Here is a 26,887-nt window from a genome sequence, read left to right as displayed (position 1 = left end):
TTATTTAGTTTTTTATTGTATATAATGTTATCTGATATTTATATTCATGTTATTATTTCTAATGTTATATATATATATTAATTAGTTATAATTTTATTCAATGAGATGAGTCTTAGATATTTATGTTAGCTATGAATTAAAAACATAAAATTTTTGTTTTTTAAAACATTTTATTTAATAGATCATCAAAATTAAGTTTATTATAAAAAAATCACTATTTATTTTTAAAATTTTTTTTGTCATTTAATTTTTTAACTGAAATTATTTTATAAATTATACGAATTAACAGTTGTTTAGTGAAAATATTTTTATAAACTTAAAAAAATATAATAATAATCAAAATTATTTTTTAGATAAACTATTTTATCAGTATAATTATATGTTAAAAGATTTAATTATTTTATTTTCTAATATATATTATCTACTAAATCTGATTTTTAAACTAATAATAATTATTAATAAAAATAAATGCTCATCATTAATTTATGATGATATTAATAATATATTATTATTGTTATTGTATAATAATCTAAAATTACATTAATAGAAAAATATATTAAAATTAATATTTTATAATATGATAAGTTGTTTTCATAATATTAGATTTAATATATGAAACTAATAATACTGTAATAATATTTTTGTTGTTTTTTTTGCTGATATTATTACGATTCAATTGACTTAATTAAGTAATAATTTATTTTTAAAAAAATATTTTTTTTCAAATATTTAGTATTTATATTATAGTTTAGATTACTTATTATATATATTTATTGACTTTAACTAAATCCGAAAATAATATTTATTTATATTTTAAATTAAACTTAATTTTTAGATTTTTATTATTTTAAACACTACTTATTTTTTATATATATATCATTTTTTAACTATTAATATATAAGTGTTTATACATATTGTATTACACAATACTATTATTTTTTTAAATATATAATTATTTTCTTTCAACAAAAATAGATTAATTAAATAAACTATACTATAAAATGTTAATTATTATTATTAACACTTGTAACTATCCATTTGACAAATTTGGATACACGTAAAAACATAATCATACTACGACTGGTATAGCCCAAACAGGTCCGATCCTTTTCGGACGTACCAACTAGTAGACCGATTAGTACGGCCCGACCACTATCGCCATCCACATACTGGATCAATGGTCCGCCAGAATCACCCTATTATTTATATATATATATATGAAAAATAATAATAATAATAATTACCAATATATATATATATATATATATATATATATATATATAGTGGTAGACAGATATACAGATAGTTTATCCCTACCCCACAGCTAGCAGTACCACTTTGGGACGGATATCGGCTAACACGTAGCCAATGTAGCCAACGATCGTAATAGTTATATAATGGTTGTCTGACTAACATCCAACCCATACGCAACTGATGGTCCCAATTGACTACACCTTCATCTAAGTCACCAAAACCGGCAAACAATGCCTCTTCCGGTCCACGATTGAAGATGTCCTCAACGGGCAAACAAATACTGTTAACCGTATAATATCCCCAGTGGTGACCACTACCATCATCACCACCACTACCACCTCTGATGGCAATATGTCTGTCCAATTTCAACAGTGCCATATCGTACATGACCTGTACGGAAAAGTTAGTGCCGGCGGCCGTATAGTTAGGATGTATTAGCCATTGTTTTACTTGATATTCATTGTTGGCATCCATTTCATGTTTGTTCTGAACTGTATAGACAGTTATATAATAGCCCGGACTTATCAAATCATGGGATTGTTGTTATGCACCCATACATACAGGCAGAGAGACAGAGAGAGAGAGAGAGAGATAGAGAGAGAGAGAGAGAGAGAGGAATTTATTTTAAAATTAAATTAATATATTAGTATTATTAATATTAGTTTAATTATTACTGTTTAATAAATATACTGTACATACACTATACAATGGGCTGCTGTTAAAATCCATTGTGTATTTAGTATAACTCCACTGCATTTATATCTATATTATTTTTACATAAAATATTAATTAATTGATTGATTAATTATTGATGTTATACTGTATAGTATTATATTAGAAAATATAATTTTATAAAATACAGTTTATATTTATAAATATATTTATAATTTATATAAATATATATATAAATATTTTTATTTTATTTTTTTGTAAATACAAGTCATAAACAATTCCCAAAAAAGTTTTGTATCGCAAAACCAATGCAATCCACGGCCACTCTCCCGGTTTGGCTAACCGTCCGTTTTGCACACTAGTCATTACATTGGATGACCACCGGAGACACTGACCGGTAGTCAACAGTGATTGTCTGCCGATACCACACGTGTCGAGCGTTACGTTCGGGTATTGTTTGATACGTGAGTGCAAACTATTCACTGCTAATACTACTGATACTATTGATGTTAAACTTATAATAAATAAAATAATAATATTAATTTTGATAAAATTAATAAACATAATTTATTAAATAATTAAATAGATATTTATTTTACATATTTGTATTTATAAAATGTCAATTATGTTATTTTCTATAAATAATAATTTTATATTTATATTTAATAATAAATACTCAAATTTTTCAAAAAAAAAATTATTAACATATAATATACTGTATATATTGTAATTAGAGATTTAGTAAAATGAGTAATTTATATATTGTATATAAAATAAAGTAATGAACAAAAATATAGCAATAATTATTTTTTTTAAATTATATACTTTAATATATAACTTTAATATAAAATATTTAAATAAAATACTTTAATATATTTAATAGATTGAAAAAAAATTTACGTTATAAATAAATAAATTAATAATTATATTAAATAAAGTTATCAAAGATTGTTTTGAACAAATTTTTTTTTTATATAAAGCAAATAGAAATAATAATTGACAATACATTCAATTAAATTTTGATAGTTTAGTATAGAAATCATATTTAAATGAAAAAATATAAATAATTTTGATTAAAATATATTCAATAGATAGCTTAGAAAAGTTTAAATTAAATAATAGTTAACACACATAATTAAAACAATATCATTATAATAATATTGAATCTATTAAATTTTATGCTAAACAATATCTAATTTAAAAATTAAAATTATAATAAATATAAATAGAGAAAAATTTTTATTTAAAGATTTTTATTTAAAATTCAATTTTTTTAAAATAATTTCAATAATTCAATTAAAATAAAATATTTGATAACCATATTATTAATAAAATAATATATAAATATTTTTTCAAATGTATTAATAACAATTTATTTTATTATTAGTATAATAAAAAATAACATATTTGCTATACACGCAATATTTTAATAATAATATTTTTAGTTATAATTAAATTAAATTAAGATACTTCAAAATAAACTATTAACAAATATAATTTCAAAAATACTTAATAATGAATATTTTATTAATTACAGTATAAATTCAAAAATAGCAAATTTAAAAAAATATATTTTTATAAATTTTATAATTAAGCAATAATTGATTATTATATTTATATAAAAATTTCCATATAATAAACAACAATTTTTTTACAACAAAATTTACTAATATTCACTCTATTTATTATTATAATTATATTAAAAATATTCTAATTTTTAATTAATATAGATATAAATTAAATGTTAAATAAAAAAGTAAATATTTGATTTAAGTTTATTAACAAATAAAATTTTAATAAATCAATGAGTTTTGTGTATACTTTTTTCAGAAAACTTATAGACCAATAGATAATATCGACAATATTTTATAATAAACTAAAACAAACAAAACAGTTTTTATTTAATGTTAAATTGTTAAAAATATATTATATTTTAATATATAATTAAATACTTGAAAAAACAATATCATTGTTACTGCATTCATATGGGGTCCAAATGTTACACCGATTTTGCGATCACTGGACAGTCGTTCAAAATAAGCCATTAGTTTGACTTTGAATCGCATCCGAAACGGGTATCCATTGACTCGCCATTGAATGCGTGATAACAATAGACACATCCCATGGATATTAGCCGACAGTTTTGCGAAATGATATTGAAGTATGAATACAACACTACATAAACTAATACTACTGATAACATAAAATACTTTTATTTGATTGTCTAACGGTTCAAACAAAACTTGATGTATGATTAGTAAATTGTTTGGTATTAATGTCATTATAAATACCAAATACTGTTTTGAAATCGGTTTATTGTAATAATTGAGTTGACGACAAAAACTATTATGATTTTCAATAAACAAATAAATTGATTTGTAAATTGATATGCCATTGATTTCATTAAGTAAAACAAATAAAATATAATTGATTGCTATCACCGATGAAATACCAATAAAGCCATCAATTATTATTACATAAAATGCTATCATTTGTAACAATTGCCAAACAATTGATTGAATGAATGTTATCAATGAATAGTATTTATAGATTATTGAAAACCACATTATTGTTATCGAAATAACTACTATTTTAAAACATAATAATAGAAAAATTTATATGTCATTTATTTTAATGAATATATTTTAAAATTTTTAAAATTAATTTGTGTACTTACTGAAATTTATAAAAAAATAGAAATTCAATTCTAAAAATATACTGGACAATTTTTCTAGTTTTAATCATCAGATTATTATCAATATCTAAATTTGGTATCAAGTGTTTGATATCCATTTGTACAGTAATTGCATCAATTAGTTTATATCAGGTTTGGTCACGTGATAAATGCAACTTTTTATAAATATAAATATAATACAATGAAATAAAAAAATATATAATTAAATTATATTGATATAAATTGCCCATAAAATAAGGCATATCATAGATTATTAGATGTATATTAATATTATTTGAATAAATTTATAAACAATATATTATATATTAGATATTCAATAAAATTGTGTGATTTGTTTTGAACGGATTTTTTATAAAACAAATTGAAATAAAAATTGACAATAAAATCAATAAAATCTTGATATTTTAATATAGAAATCATATTTACAAAGTTTTACGAAATTTAAATATATTCAATAGATAACATAATAAAGTTTAAATAAAATAATAATTAACATATTGACAATATTGACTATTTTAAATTAACTAAAACAATATTACTATAATTATAAGTATATTAAATCTATTAAATTATATGGCAAACTATATCTCATTAGAATAGATTTTTAAAAATATTTCATATACAATGTTTTCAACTTATAATTCAATTAAAATAATTGAAAATATTATTATTAACAAAATAATATACTGTATATATATTTTTAAAATTTACTAATAACAATTTATTTTATTATTATTATAGTAATAGAAAATAACAAATTTACTATACACGCCATATTTTAATAATAATATTTTACGTTATTTAATTAAATTAAAGTAAGATATTTCATAAAATTATTAACAATAACAAGTAAATTAATATTTTCAAAATTTCTTAATACTGAATATTTAAAAAAAAATTATAGTATATATTATAAAATTAGTAGACTTGCAATACATGTCATACTTTAATAATACGTATCATCAATTGCATAACAATAATAATAAAAATAAATCAACAAAAAAAATCATTAAAAAATTACTTATATTTAAGTTTATTTAAAAATGTTATCAAAATATACTTAATCAATATATAGAAAAAAAACTTAGTTATTTAATAAGAGATAAGCAAATATAAAGTTTAATAACAAATAAAATTTTAATAAATCATTGAGTTTTGTGTATACTTTTTTCAGATAACTTATAGACCAATAGATAATATCGACAATATTTTATGATAAACTAAAATCAAAGAAAATAGTTATTATTAAAAATATGTTATATCTTAATATTTAAGTAATTACCTGATAAAACAATATCATTGTTACTGTATTCATATGAGGTCCAAATGTTACACCGATTTTGCGATCACTGGACAGTCGTTCAAAATAAGCCATTAGTTTGACTTTGAATCGCATCCGAAACGGGTATCCATTGACTCGCCATTGAATGCGTGACAACAATAGACACATCCCATGGATATTAACCGACAGTTTTGCGTAACGATATTGAAGTATGAATACAAAACTACATATACTAATAATACAAATAACATAAAATACTTTTATTTGATTGTCTAACGATTCAAATAAAACTTGATGTATGATTAGTAAATTAATTGGCATTAATGTCAATATAAATAACAAATACTGTTTTGAAAACGGATTATTGTAATTCATTGGTTTGTAAGTTGTTATATCATTCAAATTAAATTTAATTATTGTTGAATTAATTTTATTAATTAAAACAAATGAAATATAATTGATTGCTATCAGTGATGAAATACAAATAAAGCCATCGATTATCATTAGATAAAAAGCTATCATTTGTAACAATTGCCAAATAATTAATTGAATAAATGTTTGAAATGAATAGTATTTATAGATTATTAAAAACCAAATTATTGTGATTCCAATAACTATTTTTTAAAAAAAAAACATAATAATAGAAAATTATTAAATATATTTTATTTTATTTTTTTAAAATAATTAATTTGTGTACTTACTGACATTTGATAAAACTAAAAATTCAATTCTAAAAATATACTGGATAATTTTTCTAGTTTTATTCATCAGATAATTATCAATATCTAAATTTGGTAACAAAAGTTTGATATCCATTTGTACAGTAAATGCATCAATTAGTTTATACCAGGTTTGGTCACGTGATAAATTTAACATTTTATAAGTATAAGCAAAATACAATGCTGTCAATAAATATACAATTAAATTATATTGATATAAATTGCCAATAAAAAAGCCATATCATAGATTATTATATGTATATCACTATTAATGGCATAGATTATAAAACAATATTTTATAATATTTATAAAAAAATATTGAAAATATTAGATATTCAATAAAATTGTGTGATTTGTTTTGAACGGATTTTCTATAAAACAAATTAAAATAATAATTTACAATAAAATCGACTAAATTTTGATAATTTAATCTATAAATCATATTTACAAAGTTTTATAAAAATTAGAATATATATTCAACAGATAAAATAGAATGTTTAAATAAAATAATAATTAACACAAATATTGATTATATTATATTAAGTAAAACAATATTACTTTAATTATTAGTTTATTAAATCTATTAAATTTTTAAGCTTAACTATATATCATTTGAAAATATAAAATTTAATAAATATAATTAAAGAAAATATTTATATTTATTTCATATTCATTGTTTTTCAAGTTATAATTCAAATAAAATTTATTGATATTTGATATTTGATAAACTTATTATTAATAAAATAATATATAAATATTTTTAAAATTTCTTAATAACAATTTATTTTATTATTATAATAATTATAAATAACAAATTTGCTATACACGCCATATTTTAATTATAATATTTTTACATTATTATTAAATTAAAGTAAACCAGTTGAGAATGCTTTTAAAAGCATTTTCATACGAATTCCTTAACTTAAAAAGGAAAAAATAAAAAAACAGTTGAGAATGCTTCAAAAGCATTCCCATACGATCTCCTTAACTTAAAAAATAAAAAAAATCAAAAAAAAATTTGTAGCGGAGCCTGGATTCGAACCTATGTCCTCGTGGGACAGACAGACAGACAGACAGACAGACTTTTAGAATGCATATACGTATTCCTTTCTGGAATTCCTGAAAACAAAAAAAATATTTTTTTAAATTTTTAAACGCTATTTTCTCTATGTTCCTGATGAAATATCAAAATTTCAATACTTATCCCATAGCTCATCTTTGATGTTTTATCAAAAAATAAAATAAAAAAATTTCAAAAAAAATAAAAAAAATCAAATTTTTTTTTATTAATTATTGGACGCCATTTTGTTTATTTTCCTGAAAAATAAGCTTGAAAAATAAAAAAAAATATAAAAAAATCACAAAAAAATGTGTAGCTGAACGTGGATTCGAACCTATGTCCTCGTGGGACAGACAGACGGACAGACTTTTAGAATGCATATACGTATTCCTTTCAGGAATTCGTGAATATTTCATAAAATTATTAACAATAACAAGTATATTAATATTTTCAAAATTTCTTAATACTGAATATTTTTAAAAAAAAATTACAGTATATATTATAAAATTAGTAGACTTGCAATATATGCCATATTTTAATAATACGTATACATTATCATCAATTGCATAACATTATCAATATTAACAATAATAATATTAGTGAATAAATAATCGAAACAAAAATTTAATTAAAAAATAACTTATAATATATAAGTTTATATAAAAATTTTATCAAAATATTCTTAATCTATATATTTATATATATACAGACAGCAAAATAACTATCTTATACTGGGAAAATATTAATATCTTTTTAAATAATAGACGGATTTTGATAATGTTTGTTTTAAAATAAAGCTTAACTCCCCCGATTGATAAATCAAGTAAAAAATATCAACTAAAAAATAGTTATTTATTTTTAAAATAATTTTAAGTAAAAAGTTGCGATTTCCAACAAATGCTATGGAAAAATGAGTGAAAAGGTGAGAAATTATAGGTGAATGTTATAGAATGTGATGACTTATTGACGTAATTCTATAAACAATTTTTTGTCAATTTTCAGTTTAATTTAAATTTATAGTAAATTTATAATTTTTTTTGTAAAATTTTTTAATTGATTTATCAATCGGGGGAGTTAAGCTTTATTTTAATACAAACATTATCAAAATCCGTCTATTATTTAAAAAGATATTAATATTTTCCCAGTATAAGATAGTTATTTTGTTGGGGGTATATATAGAAAAAAAACTTAGATATTTAATTAGAAATGAACAAATAAAAAGTTTCTAATAAATATCTCTGAGAAAATTTCTAGAAAACTTTATTGTTATACAAAGGAATAGTATATTAAAGAGACATAATAATAATATACACTACAATATTATACTACATATACAACACTACTATACAAAATGAGATATATATATATAATAATTATAATTATTTAGGAATAATTAATTTTGCAAAATTTTATTTATTTTGTAGTCTATATATATCATAGTTTAATATAATTAAATTAATATTTTTACTTTAATTAATACTTAAAAAACTAATATTGATTTTTAACAACAGAATTTACTAATTTTTTACTGTTATATAATTATATTAAAAATAGTATTTTTTAAATATTTTTTAATTAATATGGGTATAAATTACTTGTTATATATAAAAAAGTAATTATTTAATTTAAGTTATTATTAACAAATAAAATTTTAGTAAATCATAGTTTTTTATATACTTTTTTCAGCAAACTTATAGACCAATAGATAATATCGACAATTTCGACAACGATTATTTTATAATAAACTAAAACAAACAAAATAGTTTTTATTTATTGTTAAACATTGTTAAAAATATATTATATCTTAATATTTTATTAAATACCTGATAAAACAATATCATTGTCAATGCATTCATATGAGGTCCAAGAGTTACACCGATTTTGCGATCACTGGACAGTCGTTCAAAATAAGCCATTAGTTTGACTTTGAATCGCATCCGAAACGGGTATCCATTGACTCGCCATTGAATGCGTGACAACAATAGACACATCCGATGGATATTAGCCGACATTTTTGCAAAAAGGTATTGATTAATGAAAACAAAACTACATAAACTAATACTACAGATAACATAAAATACTTTTATTTGATAGTCTAACGGTTCAAATAAAATTTGATGTATGATTAGTAAATTGATTGGCATTATTGTCAATATATATATCAAATACTGTTTTGAAAACGACTTATTGTAATCATTGATTAGTCGACAAAAACTATTATGATTTTCAATAAACAAATTAATTGATTTGTAAATTGTTATATCATTCAAATTACATTTAATTATTGTTGAATTGATTTTATTAATTAAAACAAATGAAATATAATTGATTGCCATTATTGATGAAATACAAATAAAGCCATCGATTATCATTACATAAAAAGCTATCATTTGTAACAATTGCCAAATAATTGATTGAATGAATGTTATCAATGAATAGTATTTATAGATTATTGAAAACCAAATTATTGTGATTCCAATAACTATTTTTTAAAAAAAACATAATAATAGAAAAATTTATTTGTTATTTATTTTATTGAATATGTGTACTTACTGATATTTGTTAAAACTAGAAATTCAATTCTAAAAATATACTGGACAATTTTTCTAGTTTTAATCATCAGATAATTGTCATTATCTAAATTTGGTATCAATTGTTTGATATCCATTTGTATAATAATTACATCAATAAGTCTATACCAAGTTTGGTCAAATGAAATTTTTTATATTGATAAGCAAAGTAGAATTTCTCCAATAAAAATGTAATTAAATTATATTCATATAAATTGCCCAAAAAGTAAGGCATATCATAGATTATTAGATGTATATTAATATTATTTTCATAAATTAATAAACAATATTTTATAATATTTATAAAAAATAGTGAAAATATTAGATATTCAATAAAATTGTGTGATTTTTTTTAACGGATTTTCTATAAAACAAATTGAAATAATAATTGACTATAAAATCGACTAAATTTTGATAATTTAATATAGAAATCATATTTATAAAAATTCAATTTCATTAGAATATATTTATAATCTTTAATAAATATAATTAGAGATTTTAATAAAATTTTTATATAAAATGTTTTTAACTTAAATAAAATAAGATATTAGATAAAAATTATTATTAATAAAATAATATATATATATATATATTTTTAAAAATTTCTTAATAATGATTTATAATAGTAAATAACAAATTTGCTATACAATCCATATTTTAATAAAAATATAAAATGTTATAATTAAGTTAAAGTAAGATATAGTAATATTTTCAAAATTTCTTAATAATGAATATTTTTTTTAATTACAAATTATAAAATAATAGACAATCAATACACGTCTTATTTGAATAATATTTATACATTTTCATAAATTTCATAATATTATCAATATTAACAATAATATTATTTAAGTTTATCTAAAAATTTTCATTCAAAAAATACTTAATTTATAAATAGAAAAAACTTATTTATTTAAAGTTAAAAATACAATTATATTGAATAATTAATGTGTTGTTTGTTTTAAGAAACAAATTTTAAACAATTATTGTAAATTGATTTTTACCATTTAAGTAAAATAATTTAACATCAAAATTTACTAATTCTCACTAGTTTATTTTTAAATTAAAATGGATATAAATTAGTAGTTAAATAAAAAAAATAAATATTTTATTTAAGATTATTAACAAATAAAGTTTTCATAAATCATTGAGTTTTGTGTTTACTTAAATCTATGATTAATGAAAAAGTAGATAATAATTTTTAACTTTTTATAATAATAAAAAAATAACAAACATGTTATAAACACGATATTTTGGTAATAATATATTCAAGTTATAACAAAATACTAACATAAAATTTATGATAATAATAATAATAATAATATTTTAAAATATATAATAAAAAAATAATTTTCAAAAATATAAAATATTTTATAAGTTTTTTAGCAAACTTATAAGAAAAATAGTTAATATCTACAATAAAGCTAATATAAAAAGTTTTAATTTTATACATTGATAATTAAATATTTTTTATTTTGTTCGAAGTTTATTAATAAATCAAATTTTGATAAATCATTGAGTTTTGTGTTGACTTTTTTCAGCAAACTTATAGACCAATAGATAATAGCGACAATATTTTATAATAAACTAAAAAACAAAAAATATTTTTAATTTAATGTTAAAAATTATTAAAAATATTTTAAATCTTAATATTTAATTAATTACCTGATAAAACAATAACATTGTTAATGCATTACAATGAGGTCCAAGAGTTACACCGATTTTACGATCACTGGACAGTCGTTCAAAATAAGACATTAGTTTGACTTTGAATCGCATCCGAAACGGGTATCCATTGACTCGCCATTGAGTTCGTGACAACAATAGACACATCCGATGGATATTAACCGACAATTTTGCGTAACAGTATTGAAGTATAAATACAACACTACATATAGTAATACTACAGCTAACATAAAATAATTTTATTTGATAGTCTAACGATTCAAATAAAACTTGATGTATGATTAGTAAATTAATTGGCATTAATGTCAATATAAATACCAAATACTGTTTTGAAAACGGCTTATTGTAATCATTGAGTAGTCGACAAAAACTATTGTGATTTTCAATAAACAAATCAATTGATTTGTAAATTGTTATGCCATTCAAATTAGATTTAAGTATTGTTGCATTGATTTTATTAAATAAAACAAATATAATATAATTGATTGCTAGCAGTGATGAAATACCAATAAAGCCATCGATTATTAATACATAAAAGGCTATCATTTGAAACAATTGCCAAATATTTGATTGAATGAATGATATCAATGAATAGTATTTATAGATTATTGAAAACCAAATTATTGTAATTCCAATAACTATTATTTAAAACATAAAAATTTATCTTTTAATTATTTTATTGAATATATTTTTAAAAAATTTTTATAATTAATTTGTGTACTTACTCCAATTTGTAAAAAATAGAAATTCAATTCTATAAATATACTGGACAATATTTCTAGTTTTAATCGTCAAATTATTATCGATATCAAAATTAGGTATCAATTGTTTGATATCCATTTGTATAGTAATTGCATCAATTAGTTTATACCAGATTTGGTCACGTGATAAATGTAACATTTATAAGTATAAGCAAAATACAATGATGCCAATAAAAATATAATTAAATTATATTGATATAAATTGCCCATAATGTAAGCCATATCATAGACTATTAAATGTATATTTATATTATTGATATAAATTAATAAACAATATTTTATAATATTGATAACAAATATTAAAAATATTAGATATTCAATAAAATTGTGTGATTTGTTTTGAACAGATTTTTTATAAAACAAATTGAAATAATAATTGACAATAAAATCAACTAAATTTTGATAATTTAATATATAAATCATATTTAAAAAGTTTTACAAAATTTAAATATATTTACAATAATATATAACGTAATAAAATTTATTTTAAATAATAATTAACACAAATATTGACTATATTAATTTAAGTAAAGCAATATTACTATAATTTAAATAAGTATATTAAATTTATTAAATTTTATGCTAAACTATATTTCATTAAAATATAATAAAATTAATTAGAAATTTTTTAAATAATTTATATTCAACTTTTTCAACTTATATTTCAATTAAGATAAGATATTTGAAAAAATTATTATTAATAAAATAATATATAATTATATTTTAAAATTTTCTTAAAAGTTTATTTTATTACTATAATAGTAAATTACAAACTTATTATACACGCTATATTTTAATAATATTAGTTTCACGTTATAATATAAGATATTTTATAAAATTATTAACAATAATAGTTTTATAAATATATTTTCAAAATTTCTTAATTATGAATTATTTTTATACATTCACTATATTTTAATAATACGTATAAACAGTATTATTATCAATTGCATAACATTATCAAAATTAACAATAATTATATTAGCTGTTCAATAAAATCAATACAAAAAAAAACATTCATTGAAAATCAATTATAATAATTAAGTTTATATAAAAATTTTCATCACAAAGTATACATAATTTATAAATAGAATAATCAAAAATATAATAAAATATATATTATATTAATAAAATCATATAATTTTAAAAATTGTTTTGTTTGGTACACTTGTAATTTATAAATAATTTATAAATATAATATTGTAAATTAATTTGAAATTATATTTAAATATTTTTTACTAATGTTTCATGATAAATTTATTGGTATCATAATCCTGTTATCACTACATAATTACTTTAATAATTTTATACGATATGTTTTTATTAATTATAATAATTTTATGATTAATTTCTAATTAGAAAAATAAAGTATGCATATTTTTTTTTGTTTATTTAAAGCATAATTCAATTTAATAATTAATTTTTAAAATATTATATTAAATTTAAATGTAAAAACAATATAATATCTTTTAAATAATATATATAAATAATTTAAGAAATATGAAATAATACTTAAAAATATTTAGACCTCGGTTATTATTTTTGTAGTTTTTTAGTAAACAAATAATTAATAAATAAATTTTTCATTATCTACAATATAACAATTTTAATATTAGAAATTTATTTTTTTGAAATTTATTAATAAATCAAATTTTTGATAAATCATTGAGTTTTGTGTTGAATTTTTTCAGCAAATTTATAGACTAGATACTGGCAGGAAAAGCTTACTAGCTTAATTTTTAAATTAAAATTTTACGTTATTATTTGCAAATTAGTAATAGTTTATATGTACATGATGATATTTTTTATAAGTTTTTATTATGTTTAATAAACTACGTCATCAATTTATTTAAAAATTAAGCTAGTAAGCTTTTCCTGCCAGTATCTATTATAGACCAATAAATAATATCGACAATATTTTATAAAAATCTAAAACAAACAAAATAGTTTTATTTAATATTAAACATTATTAAAATTATATTTTATTTTAATAATTAATTAATTACCTGATAAAACAATAACATTGTTAATGCATTACAATGGGGTCCAAGAGTTACACCGATTTTGCGATCACTGGACAGTCGTTCAAAATATGCCATTAGTTTGACTTTGAATCGCATCCGAAACGGGTATCCATTGACTCGCCATTGAATGCGTGACAACAATAGACTCATCCGATGGATATTAACCGATAGTTTTGCAAAAAGGTATTGAAATATGAATATAACACAACTTATACTAATACTACAGATAATATAAAATACTTTTATTTGATAGTCTAACGGTTCAAATAAAACTTGATGTATGATTAGTAAATTGATTGGCATTAATGTCAATATATATGCTAAATAAAATTTTGAAATCGGTGTATTGTAATCATTGAATAGTCGACAAATACTATTGTGATTTTCAATAAACAAATTAATTGATTTGTAAGTTATTATATCATTTTGATTGTATTCAACTATAGTTAAATTGATTTTATTAATTAAAACAAATGAAATATAATAGATTGCTATCAGTGATGAAATACCAATAAAACTATCGATCATTATTATATATAAAGGTATCATTTGTAACAATTGCCAAACAATTGATTGAATGAATGTTATCAATGAATAGTTTTTATAAATTATTGAAAACCACAGTATTGTTATTACTATACCTATTTTATAAAAAATTAAATATTTATTTGTAATTATAATTATTTATTTAAACTGAATATATTTAAATTCATAATTAATATTTGTACTTACTGAAATTAGTATAAAATATAAAAACAATTCTAAAAATATACTGGACAATTTTTCTAGTTTTAATCATTACATTATTATCAATATCTAAATTTGGTATCAATTGTTTTATATTTATTTGTACAGTAATTGCATCAATTAATTTATACCAGGTTTGGTCACGTGATAAATGATACTTTTTATATAGATATGCAAAATACAATGTCGTCAATAAAAATATAATTAAATTATATTCATATAAATTGCCCATAAAGTAGGCCATATCATAGAGTATAAAATGTTTATCAATATCATTGGCATTAATCAATAGACAATATTTTATAATATCGATAAAATATGTCGAAAATATTAGATATTCAATAAAATTGTGTGATTTGTTTTCAGCAGATTTTTTATAAAACAAATTGAAATAATAATTTACAATAAAATCAATATAATTTTGATAATTTAAAACAGGAATCATATTTTTTTAAAAAAATATTAATAATTTTGATTAATAAATTAATAAATAAATATTACAAAATAAAGTTTAAACAAAATAATAGTTTATACAACTTTTGATTATATTAAATTAACTAAATCAATATTATTATAATTATTGTTATTTTATTATTGTTGCTGAACTTTTATATATATTAAATTAGTAAATGTTTATAATATAATTAGTTATAAAATACAAAACAAGTTTTCACAAAAATTAAATTTAATAATAGTTGACACAAATATAAAATAAATATTGACCATTATAAGTTAAGTAATAATAATATTATAATTATATTGAATTTATTAAATATTATGCTAAATGCTACATCACATTAAAAAATATATACAATACGGTATAATTTAATATAAAATATAATTAATATAATAATTTGTGAAAATGTTTATAAATCGTTTATAAAATATATTCAATGTTTTCAAGTTATAATTCAACTAAATTTAGAAATTTTTATAAAATTTTTAACAATATTATATATTTTTAAAATTTTTATTAATAATAATTGTATTATAATATATATATAGATATATAAAACTTTCTAAACATAACATACTGTAGTTTAATAATAAGTTTATAAAATACTAAAAGCAAACTACAGTTTAAATTAAATAATAGTTACAAAACCATTGATAATAGTAAAGTAAATAAAATAAATATAAAATAAATATAATTGTATGTTATGTTATTAAATTTTATGCTAAATTATATTTATATTAGTAAATATTTACATTATAATAGATATAGCATAATATCATAATAATAAGTTCATAAAATACAAACAGCAAATTACAGTCTAAATTAAATAATAGTTACACAACCATTGATAATATAAAAGTAAATAAAAGTAAAATAAATATAAATTTATGTTATGTTATTAAATTTGATGTTAAACTATATTTATATTAGTAAACATTTACAATATAATAAATATAATCATAATTAAAGTAAATGTTTTTTATTTATTTAGTTTTTTAAAATTTAATATTCAATGTTTTCACGTTATAACTCAATTAAAACAAGTTATTTCATAAATCTATGATTAATAAAAAAGTAGATAATAATTTTTTAACTCTTTTTTAATAATATAAAAATAACAAACATGTTATAAACGCGATATTTTGGTAATAATATATTCAAGTATAACAAAATAATAAAATAAAATTCATGATAATAATAATAATAATATTTTAAAAGATATAATAAAAAAATAATAGCTAATATAAAAAAATCATGTAATTTTATACATTGATAATTAAATATTTTTTATTTTGTTCGAAGTTTATTAATAAATCAAATTTTGATAAATCATTGAGTTTTGTGTTGACTTTTTTCAGCAAACTTATAGACCAATAGATAATATCGACAATATTTTATAATAATATATTTTTTACATTATACATATTTACATTATAATAATATATAGAAAAAATATTTTTTATTCAATGTTAAACATTATTATAAAAAATATCTTAAATCTTAATATTTAAGTAATTACCTGATAAAACAATGTCATTGTTAATGCATTACAATGGGGTCCGAGGGTTACACCGATTTTGCGATCACTGGACAGTCGTTCAAAATAAGCCATTAGTTTGACTTTGAATCGCATCCGAAACGGGTATCCATTGACTCGCCATTGAATGCGTGACAATAATAGACACGATCGGTGAATACTTGCCGACAGTTTTGCAAAAAGATATTGAAGTAATAATATCATAATACATATACCAATATTACAGAAAACATAAAATACTTTTATTTGATAGTCTAACAATTCAAATAAAACTTGATGTATGATTAGTAAACTAATTGGCATTAATGTCAATATAAATGCGAAACACATTTTTGAAAACGGCTTATTGTAATCTTTGATTTGTCGACAAAAACTATTATGATTTTCAATAAACAAATTAATTGATTTGTAAGTTGTTATACCATTTAGATTACATCCACGTATTGTTGAATTAATTTTATTAATTAAAATAAATAAAATATAAATTAGTGATGACAGGACTGAACTACCAATAAAGCCATTGAACATCATTACGTAAATCGGTATCATTTGTAACAATTGCCAAACAATTGATTGAATAAATGTTATCAATGAATAGTATTTATAGATTATTGAAAACCATATTATTGTTATTATAATAACTATTTAAAAAAAACATAATAACATAAAATATTATCTAAGATCAAATTATTTATTTAAATTGAATATATTAAAAATTCATAATTAATATGTGTACTTACTGAAATTTGTATAAATTAGAAATTGAATTTTATAAGTATATTGAATATAATTTCTAGTTTTATTAATTAGATTATTATCAATATCTAAATTTGGTATCAATTGTTTGATATCCATTTGTACAGTAAATGATTCAATTAGTTTATACCAGATTTGGTCACGTGATAAATGTAACATTTTATAGATATAACAATAAAACAATGTCGTCAATAAAAATATAATTAAATTATATTGATATAAATTGCCCATAAAGTAGGCCATATCATAGATTAATATTGATAGATAAATATCTATATGATTAACATAAATTAATAGACAATATTTTATAATATCGATCAAAAATATTAAATATATTATGTATTCAATAAAATTATGTGATTTGTTTTGAACGGATTTTTCATAAAACAAATTGAAATAATATCTGACAAGAAAATCAATTAAATTTTGATATTTTAAAATAGAAATCATATTTACGTAGTTTTATAATAATATTAAATTTAATAATAGTTAAAACAATAATTGACTATATTAAATTAAGTATAAAATATTACTATACTTATTATTAATTTATTAAATTTTATGCTAAACTATATCTCATTAAAAACTATTTACAATGCGATATAATTTAATATAAAATATAATGAATATAATTTGATTAAATATTAATTTCTTTATATACAATATGTTGTCTAGGTTTTAACACTTAACTCCTTTGACCACGTTTTTAAATAAACATAAACATCAAATTTGAAAATAAAATTAATTTTATTAATACTATATAAAATAAACATTAAAAAATTACTTTTAATTTTTTTTGAATAACATAAAGCTCCTTTACAGATTTTTACCATAACATATAGACATAAATTTTGAAAAATTAATATTTTATACATTTATTTAGATTTATTGGAGATATTTTTTTTATTTTTATTTTATTTTTTATTGTTTCATTGTGCAAAATATAATATAAAAGCAATTGTATAATAAATTTTCAAGTCATAATAGTCTTTATGTGAAAGCAGTGAACAAGTGAAATGGATGATATAAGTTACAGTGACTTAAATAAAAGACTAGAGTCATATAAAAATTTTCAATGGACAGAAAGGATTACAGTAAATAATTATCAACAATTTGCTGAAGCAGGATTTTACTCAATTGGATTACAAGATTTTTTGAAATGTTATGAATGCAAAGGTGGACTATGTCTATGGTTACCTGGTGATGATCCATGGATTGAACATGCGAAATATTATCCACATTGTGCATTTTTGCGTGAAAATAAAAGCTTAGTTTTTATAGAAGAATGTACTAAAATTCATAATGAAAGACTAAATAATGAAAAAATAAAATGTTTTGATATAACTAATGTAATAATGAATAATAAAATAGAAAATGAAATGTTATGTAAAATATGTTATATAAATGAATTTGATATTGTATTTTTTCCATGTTCTCATTTATTAACTTGTTATACATGTTCAATGAAATTAACTAATTGTCCAATATGTAATGCAATTATAGTATTAAAACAAAAAATTTATATTTCATAAAATTTTACATGAATAAAAAATATATTATTTAGTAAAACGTTCATTAAAAATTTTTTCTCTAAATTCTTTTTCTAAAACATAAGATATATTTTCTCCAATAAGTTTACATTTTATTTCATGATTACGTCTATCCCATATTATCCAATGCCAATTAGAAATTCTTGCTTGTTTAGAAGCATATGGCCAAACATACATTATTTTTACTTGTACATTATCACAGAATCTAACCGATTTCATTTTTTTTTAATTTTATTAATTATTTTAATAATTATTTTATCATTCAATAATCTATTACGTAAAAAAAAGTTTAATATTCTTTTAAGACTATAATTTCTTGTTCGCAATAATATATAAAATATAGAATAATAACCACAAGTAGTTGACAAATAATGTTGTAATGGTATTTGATTAAATATATATTTTTTACCATTTAATTTAATAAAGGAATATATTTCTGCGTGAAAAGGTTTTCTTCCAAATGAATCAAAATATTCAATTGGTCCAGTAAGTGGCACATAAATGGCAAACCAGTGCTCTCCAGGCTGTGATGATTTATGCGTGTTAACAATAAATGCACACGGTTTAATAGATTTTATATAACTTATTTGATTTAAAGCTAAAACACCGCAAAATTGTTTATTTGCTATTTTATCTCTTTTAATAAAACTTAATATTTGAAGAGAATTCATGCTTAGTAATCAGTAGTTATATTTCTATTTTCATCAATTTCTATAGTATTATCAAATACAGCATAACAAATTAACTTTATAGCATTTGCTAAATTTTCTGAAAATTTTAAATGTACATTAATATAACCACTTTTAGGTAAATTTATATATTTGTTAGTAAAACTAAAATCGTTATTTAAATTAAAAGCATATAAACATAAACCATTTTTATAATTTTTAACATCAATTGGAGATGGATTATTAACGTAATTATATCCTAAATTCAATAATAAATCGTGGTATTCTCTAGCAAATAAATCTGTAGTATAGTTAGGTTGATACGGTACTTTAGGTATCATATCTCCATTTACATTTAAATTCAAACTATTTAAATTAAAATTTTGAAATCTTAAAGGATCTCGATAACTATTTCCTCTGTAAGCAGCATCGTCAACCATACCTAAAATAATTTTACTAGGTAATTGACCTAGATATAAATTATCTATATTAAAAGTTGATTGTCCTTGAGTTAGATTAACTACTTTAATATTAGGTCGTTTAACTGGATATAATGCATTAGAAATTCTCAATGCTTGTGCGTGTGCATTAAGTAAATTTGGTGTTACTTTAACTTTTCGAGCAAAAACACTCATATCTGTAATTTTTAACAAGGGATATTGATCTGCTGTCATTGCTGCTTGTTCAGAAACTGTTGGCCATCTTTCGTTTGCTTTAGTAAATTCTAATTTAATAGGTACCCCACTAATTAATAATTTATTTGTAGTAAATATTGGTCCATGTAATTTTCCGTAAAATTGCATTACTTTACTAGTATTACATAAAGTTACTAAATGTTCATTTGGATTTTCATAATTATATGCTGGAGTCCAAAAAGTTGTAACAAAGCCAGATGATGCAACAGTTAAGTTAGAATAATTTGATTGCTCAGTAACCGCTTCAATAAATGACATATAATTATAATTTTGAGCAGCTTGACTCACTAATGTAGATCCTAGATAAATAGCTAATTGATCAAATGCTGTGTTTAAAACGTAATTAGTCGGCGCAAAATTATTAATTGCTGCTGCAAAATTTGTTCCGTCTCTGTTTGTTAATTTACAAGTCAAATATAAATAAATATTTCGCATATCAATATACTCATCAGCTGATGCTTGAATTTCAAAATCAATTGTGTTTGAATCTATTACATTTGATTTAGGTCGATATTCAAGTATTTGTTGACTTTCAATTGTTCCTTGATATTTTACTTTTTCAAATAAATCTAATTCATCTTTTAAAATTTCAGTTGCCATATTTAAGCAAATATATCCAAATTACGTTTTTGTTTATTTTTACCTTTTTTTGATTTTTTAATAAATCGTTTTTTATTTTTTTTATTAGTTCTGGGTTTTCTTCTTAAACCAGAAACTTTGTTTTTATAAATTTTAGTTTTTACAGATTTTGATTTATGTGGCAAAAAATCAATATTATTAGGTTCAATTTGATTTATACCTTGAATTGGTATACCTTCACCTTTTTGATTATTTTTTGCTTGTGTACAATAATATGAATTATAATCCATTCTGATAAGATGTACACATGTTGAATACAAAAATACAACTAAGTTATATTTTGTACTGAGGTCTTATTATAAGCGTAGCAAATAATTTTCCTTTTCTAAAAATAAGACTGTTGTTTTCTTCATCAGTGATACGCAAAGTGATTGTATTAAATTCATTGTATTTTAATGGTATAAAATTTTTAACGTTGAAATCAATTTTTATAACATCATCTTTTTCCGAAATATTTGTAGGGATAATTCTTAATATATTAGATTTTTTATTTTGATAATTAGATTCAATAATTATATTACAATAAACAATTAAATAATTTATATTTCTCGAAACACTTAATGGACGAACATCACTTTTAATTTCTTCTATATTTATAATTGTTGTTTTTAAAGCGTTAGGAATGTTAGAATTTTGATATGATAAATTAATTTTTTCATTGTTTATTATTTTATATAAAGAAAAAATATCAAATAAATTATTTATATTATAATTTTTCAAACCTAATAGTTTTTTTAAATTTTCGTTAAAATCAATATAAAAAACACCTCTTAACAAATAATATTCTACTTTCTTTTCATTGTCAGGTATTGCTATTTTATTCGTTGGTTTTATTTTTTCATATTCTTCTTTACTTATTAAAACATCATCATCTAAATTATACCAAAATTTTGTTGGCATATAAAAATTTCCATTTTTAATTTTATAGATATTTTTTGTACTATCAAAATCAAATACAATATTATTAATTTTCCATTCTAAACCAGGAGTATATTCTCCATAACCGCCAGTTACCTTTGTTGAAGGCATTTTGAAAGATTTTGGAAATCTTTTTTTAATTGTATTTTCAATGTTTCCATTAATTTTAGCTATAATTTCTTTTATATGGTCTTTCCAGTGAATATCTTTGTTATGTAATATTTCGTAAGTTTCAGTTATATTTTCTCCTAATGAATAATTTGGATCAAATTGCACAACAAATTTTGTAATATTACTTAATCTATGTTTATCGTGCTCAACAATATCATTTTTTATGTCACCATAAAATGATTCTGGTACCCATTTGAAATTATAAGTAAGAACTAAATTTTCTAAAGGTTCTTTTAAATCAAGTCTTTTAGGAATAATTAGCTCAGCTAAAGCACACTCTTGTGGTTGTTTAAAAGATATGGATGGATCATAATCTACTTCTACAGTACATTCGTTATTATTATTAGTTAAATAAAAGTATTTATCGTCACTTTCAAAATAATTCATTTTTAATCAATTTTTATTAATTCATTAGAGTAATAAGAACCTCTTATAATTACACCTTTTTTGTCTTTTACTTTATATTTATAATAAGGTGATGTATAAAATATTTTAAGTATTATAAATATTTCATTGCTATAATTAGGAATGTATCCTTTTTGAAATATATTTCTCATTAATTGTATTCTAACAAAATCACCAATTTTGTAATTTTGATTTTCTTGTGAAACTTTTATTTTGTATAAATTATTATATACTTTTTTCTCATTATTTTTATTAACATCAACTGGTTTATATTTTGTTCTGCTATGTGTCGTGTTGTTATAGTTATTAATAATATTTTTTAATACATTAATAAAATTTTTCGTTTTGTTATAATACATATATTTGTATAGTTTAACTTTAATTGTTTGATTCCAGCGTTCAACTACTCTAGCTTTAGATGAATCTTTTAATACTAAATGTTTTATTTTTCTCCACTTTAAATATTTTTTTAATTGTTTATTAGTAAATTCAAGCCCAGCATCAGTAGATAATATACTAGGTTTGCGTTTAGATAATTTAAATATTTTAATAAAAGCTGCTTTTACTGTTTTAGAAGTTTTATTTTTAAGTGGAATTCCCCATCCAAATTTTGATAAATTATCAATTACCATAAGTACATATCTATAATTCTTATTTATTGTAGGATATTTAATTTCAATTAAGTCTGCCTGCCATTTATGATCAATATAACGAGAAACAATTGAATTTCTTTTAAATTTATGTATCACTGGTCGATGAATTCCATATACATTTTGTTTTGTTAACCATCTTTTAATTTCATTATATGTTATAAATGGATATTCTTCTTTAATTACTTTATATAAATTATTAATTCCACTAAAACTTGATGATTTTGTAATATTATAGTATGCTTCAGATATAGTTTTATTAATATTTTTTCCATTCAAATGATTTTGAGACATTAGGTAACTTATAATTTGGCTTTTCTAAATTTCTTAAGTTGTAATTACGTTTAGCTGTAAATAATTGTTTTTTAATTAACGATAATACATTAGGTTTAATATTTAATTTATTTTGACCAAGTTTATTCTTATTTTTGAAAGTAGTAAATGCTTTTCTTCTTAAAATTTTTGGAGTTACATAATCATCATCATTATCTTCTATTTTTTGAGGGATTCTATTTATGGGAACATTATCTTCAAATACATTATTTGTTACATTAATATAATCTTTATCTTCAATATTGTTAAATTTCCTTTTAAATATCAAAAATCTTCTTAAAGATTCAGCATATAATTTAGCTTTGTCACGCTCTGTATAATTTGTGTTTAATATTAAATGTATTTCTTTGTCCAAGTCATTTAATCGTAATAAATTTGGTTCAGTTTGTAATTTTTGAACATTTAAAAACTCTGAAATTTTATTATTGGAATTATTATCATTTATTAATTTAAGTTTTTTAAAACTCATTTTACGTATATTTTTCTCTGACTTTATTTATGATTTTTTTACCAAAATGACTAATTAAATGAGATATTGCTTGTTGAACAAGTATTTTTAAAAAGATATTGCCACCTTTTTGTATTAAAATATTTTTTCTTTTAATTATAGGAGATTTTATAGAAAGTTGTCGCAATTTATTTTTATAAATTTTAAGTTTATTGAAATCACAAGTTTTTAATGGTATATTTCCAAGTAAACAATTTTTAGCTATTTCTGATATTGCATTTATAATACAATTATTAGCTTGTTTTAATAATTGTTTTCGATCTTTTTTTGTTTTTGCTGTACTTAATTTTTTCAAATATGAAACACAACGTAAAATATTTTTTAATTTATTTGTTTTTAATGTAGACGCATTGGTTTTCATTTTCATGAAAAATGTTAGATCTAACTCTTATATTATCAGGTGTGTTTTGGTCAAAATCCAATAATAAATAACTGAAGGGTTTGTTTTTTGTTGCATCAATATAAGAGTCATATATAAACTTTGGATTACTGCTATCAATTTGATTACTTAATATTTTGACAGAAAGTGTTTCCCTTGGATTACTCATTAAAATAACATATGTGGAATTAGTTGAAATATCACGCATATATTTATTTTTAGGAAATAAATTTTGTATTAACAATATAACTGTTATATTTTTATGATGTGATAATTTAGTAAATAAATCACTTATAAATAAATCATTGCCTACAGTATGCATATTATCATCAATTATTAATAAATTATTTTCGTTAGAATCAAACATTTCAATATTGCTTTTATCAAAAGTATTAACTTTTTTAATATTTATTCCATGAACATTGTTTATTATAGGAAAACCTTGTCCAGAATAATATACAATTTTGTCAAAATAAAATCCAAATAATTCATGCATGCTATTTAACAATTTACAAACAAATTCAGTTTTTCCCGAACCCGATGGACCATAGATAATAAATCTTCTTGGGTGTTTAAATGTTGCATCATATGTTGCCATTATAAATTTTAAAATATTAATAATTAGTATTAATTATTATTACACTATATATTTATTAATGTCCTTGAATTTAGTTATATATAAAGAAACTTTTTAAAATTTTGTTTTAGTTAATATTCGTTTATTATGGCTTTTCTTTCACCAAGTTTCAATGATTTAAAAATTATTATATGTTCTAATGGTTTCAAAATTGATTGTGAATTTATTTTAAGAGAAATTGGATTTTGTTATAACAATATAAGTGGGAGTGTACCATTCAATTGTCGTATAAATCGAAATAAAATTGATGTTTCAAATCAATATTTAATTGACTACCTTGAAAATGAATTTCATGGATTAAAATTCAATAAAAAGTTTGAGTATGGATTATCAGCAAGTGAGTTTGTACCTGTTATTAAAGCAATATATCATTTAAATTCCAATACTAAAGCAAAGTATATAGGAATAACTAAAAATGATGAAGGGATTAAAGGACTATTATATAAAGCAGGATTTGGTCATTTAATTATTGAAATTGATAACATTGATGTTCTCAAAATTTGTGATAAAACTATTCCAACTGATGGAGAGTTAATGGTTATTCAACAAAATGATATAACTATTCAACCTTGTAATATTCATGATAGACTTAAATCTATCTACAAACCTCTCTGCGCAAAAACTAAAGCTGAATATTTGTATAAATTATTAAACGACAATAAATCGGATTTAACTCAAGGCCAAGTTTTATATTAATATAAATAGTTGAAAAATTTTATTTTAAATCATTAATAATGAAGCCATTGAATGATGATATACCTTCTTTGAATAATCTTTATAAGTCTGATAGTGTTAAACAAACTATATATAGTATTTTAAGTGAAGAATTTGACTACGTTTTTGATTCTCTATTAAATGAAGCTAAATGCATCAAATCATTATTAGTTAAAGAAGTTATTCGCAATAAACTTGACATTAAAGAAATGTATATTCAATATGGATTCCCTATGGAAAACTTGAAACAATTAAAAATTATATTGGATACAATTAAAGAATGGAAAAATAATGAAGATTGTGACAATGTATTTACCAATAATTGGGATAATGAGGTATATAATTATTAAATTAATACTAATAACAATTAATTTTTAGTATTTTATAGGAATAAAAGAAT

The 26,887-nt window shown here is 19.8% G+C and overlaps 1 protein-coding gene across 1 annotated transcript; it reads left to right on the top strand.

The window, feature by feature from the left end:
- The first annotated feature begins 19,236 nt into the window (after positions 1 to 19,236).
- On the top strand, positions 19,237 to 26,881 carry LOC128954418 (baculoviral IAP repeat-containing protein 2-like). Its single transcript, XM_054299997.1, has 5 exons — positions 19,237 to 19,491; positions 19,609 to 19,708; positions 26,165 to 26,457; positions 26,514 to 26,822; positions 26,876 to 26,881. The coding sequence occupies exons 1-5, from the start codon at positions 19,237 to 19,239 to the stop codon at positions 26,879 to 26,881; spliced, it is 963 nt and encodes a 320-aa protein (XP_054155972.1).
- The last annotated feature ends 6 nt before the right edge of the window (positions 26,882 to 26,887 follow it).

The sequence above is a fragment of the Oppia nitens genome, unplaced genomic scaffold (assembly GCF_028296485.1).
Source record: "Oppia nitens isolate AA-2021 unplaced genomic scaffold, nextdenovo-longstitch-racon4-pilon3 scaffold27_pilon_pilon_pilon, whole genome shotgun sequence".
Taxonomy (NCBI): Eukaryota; Metazoa; Arthropoda; class Arachnida; order Sarcoptiformes; family Oppiidae; genus Oppia; species Oppia nitens.
This window is presented reverse-complemented; position numbering and strand designations above follow the sequence as displayed.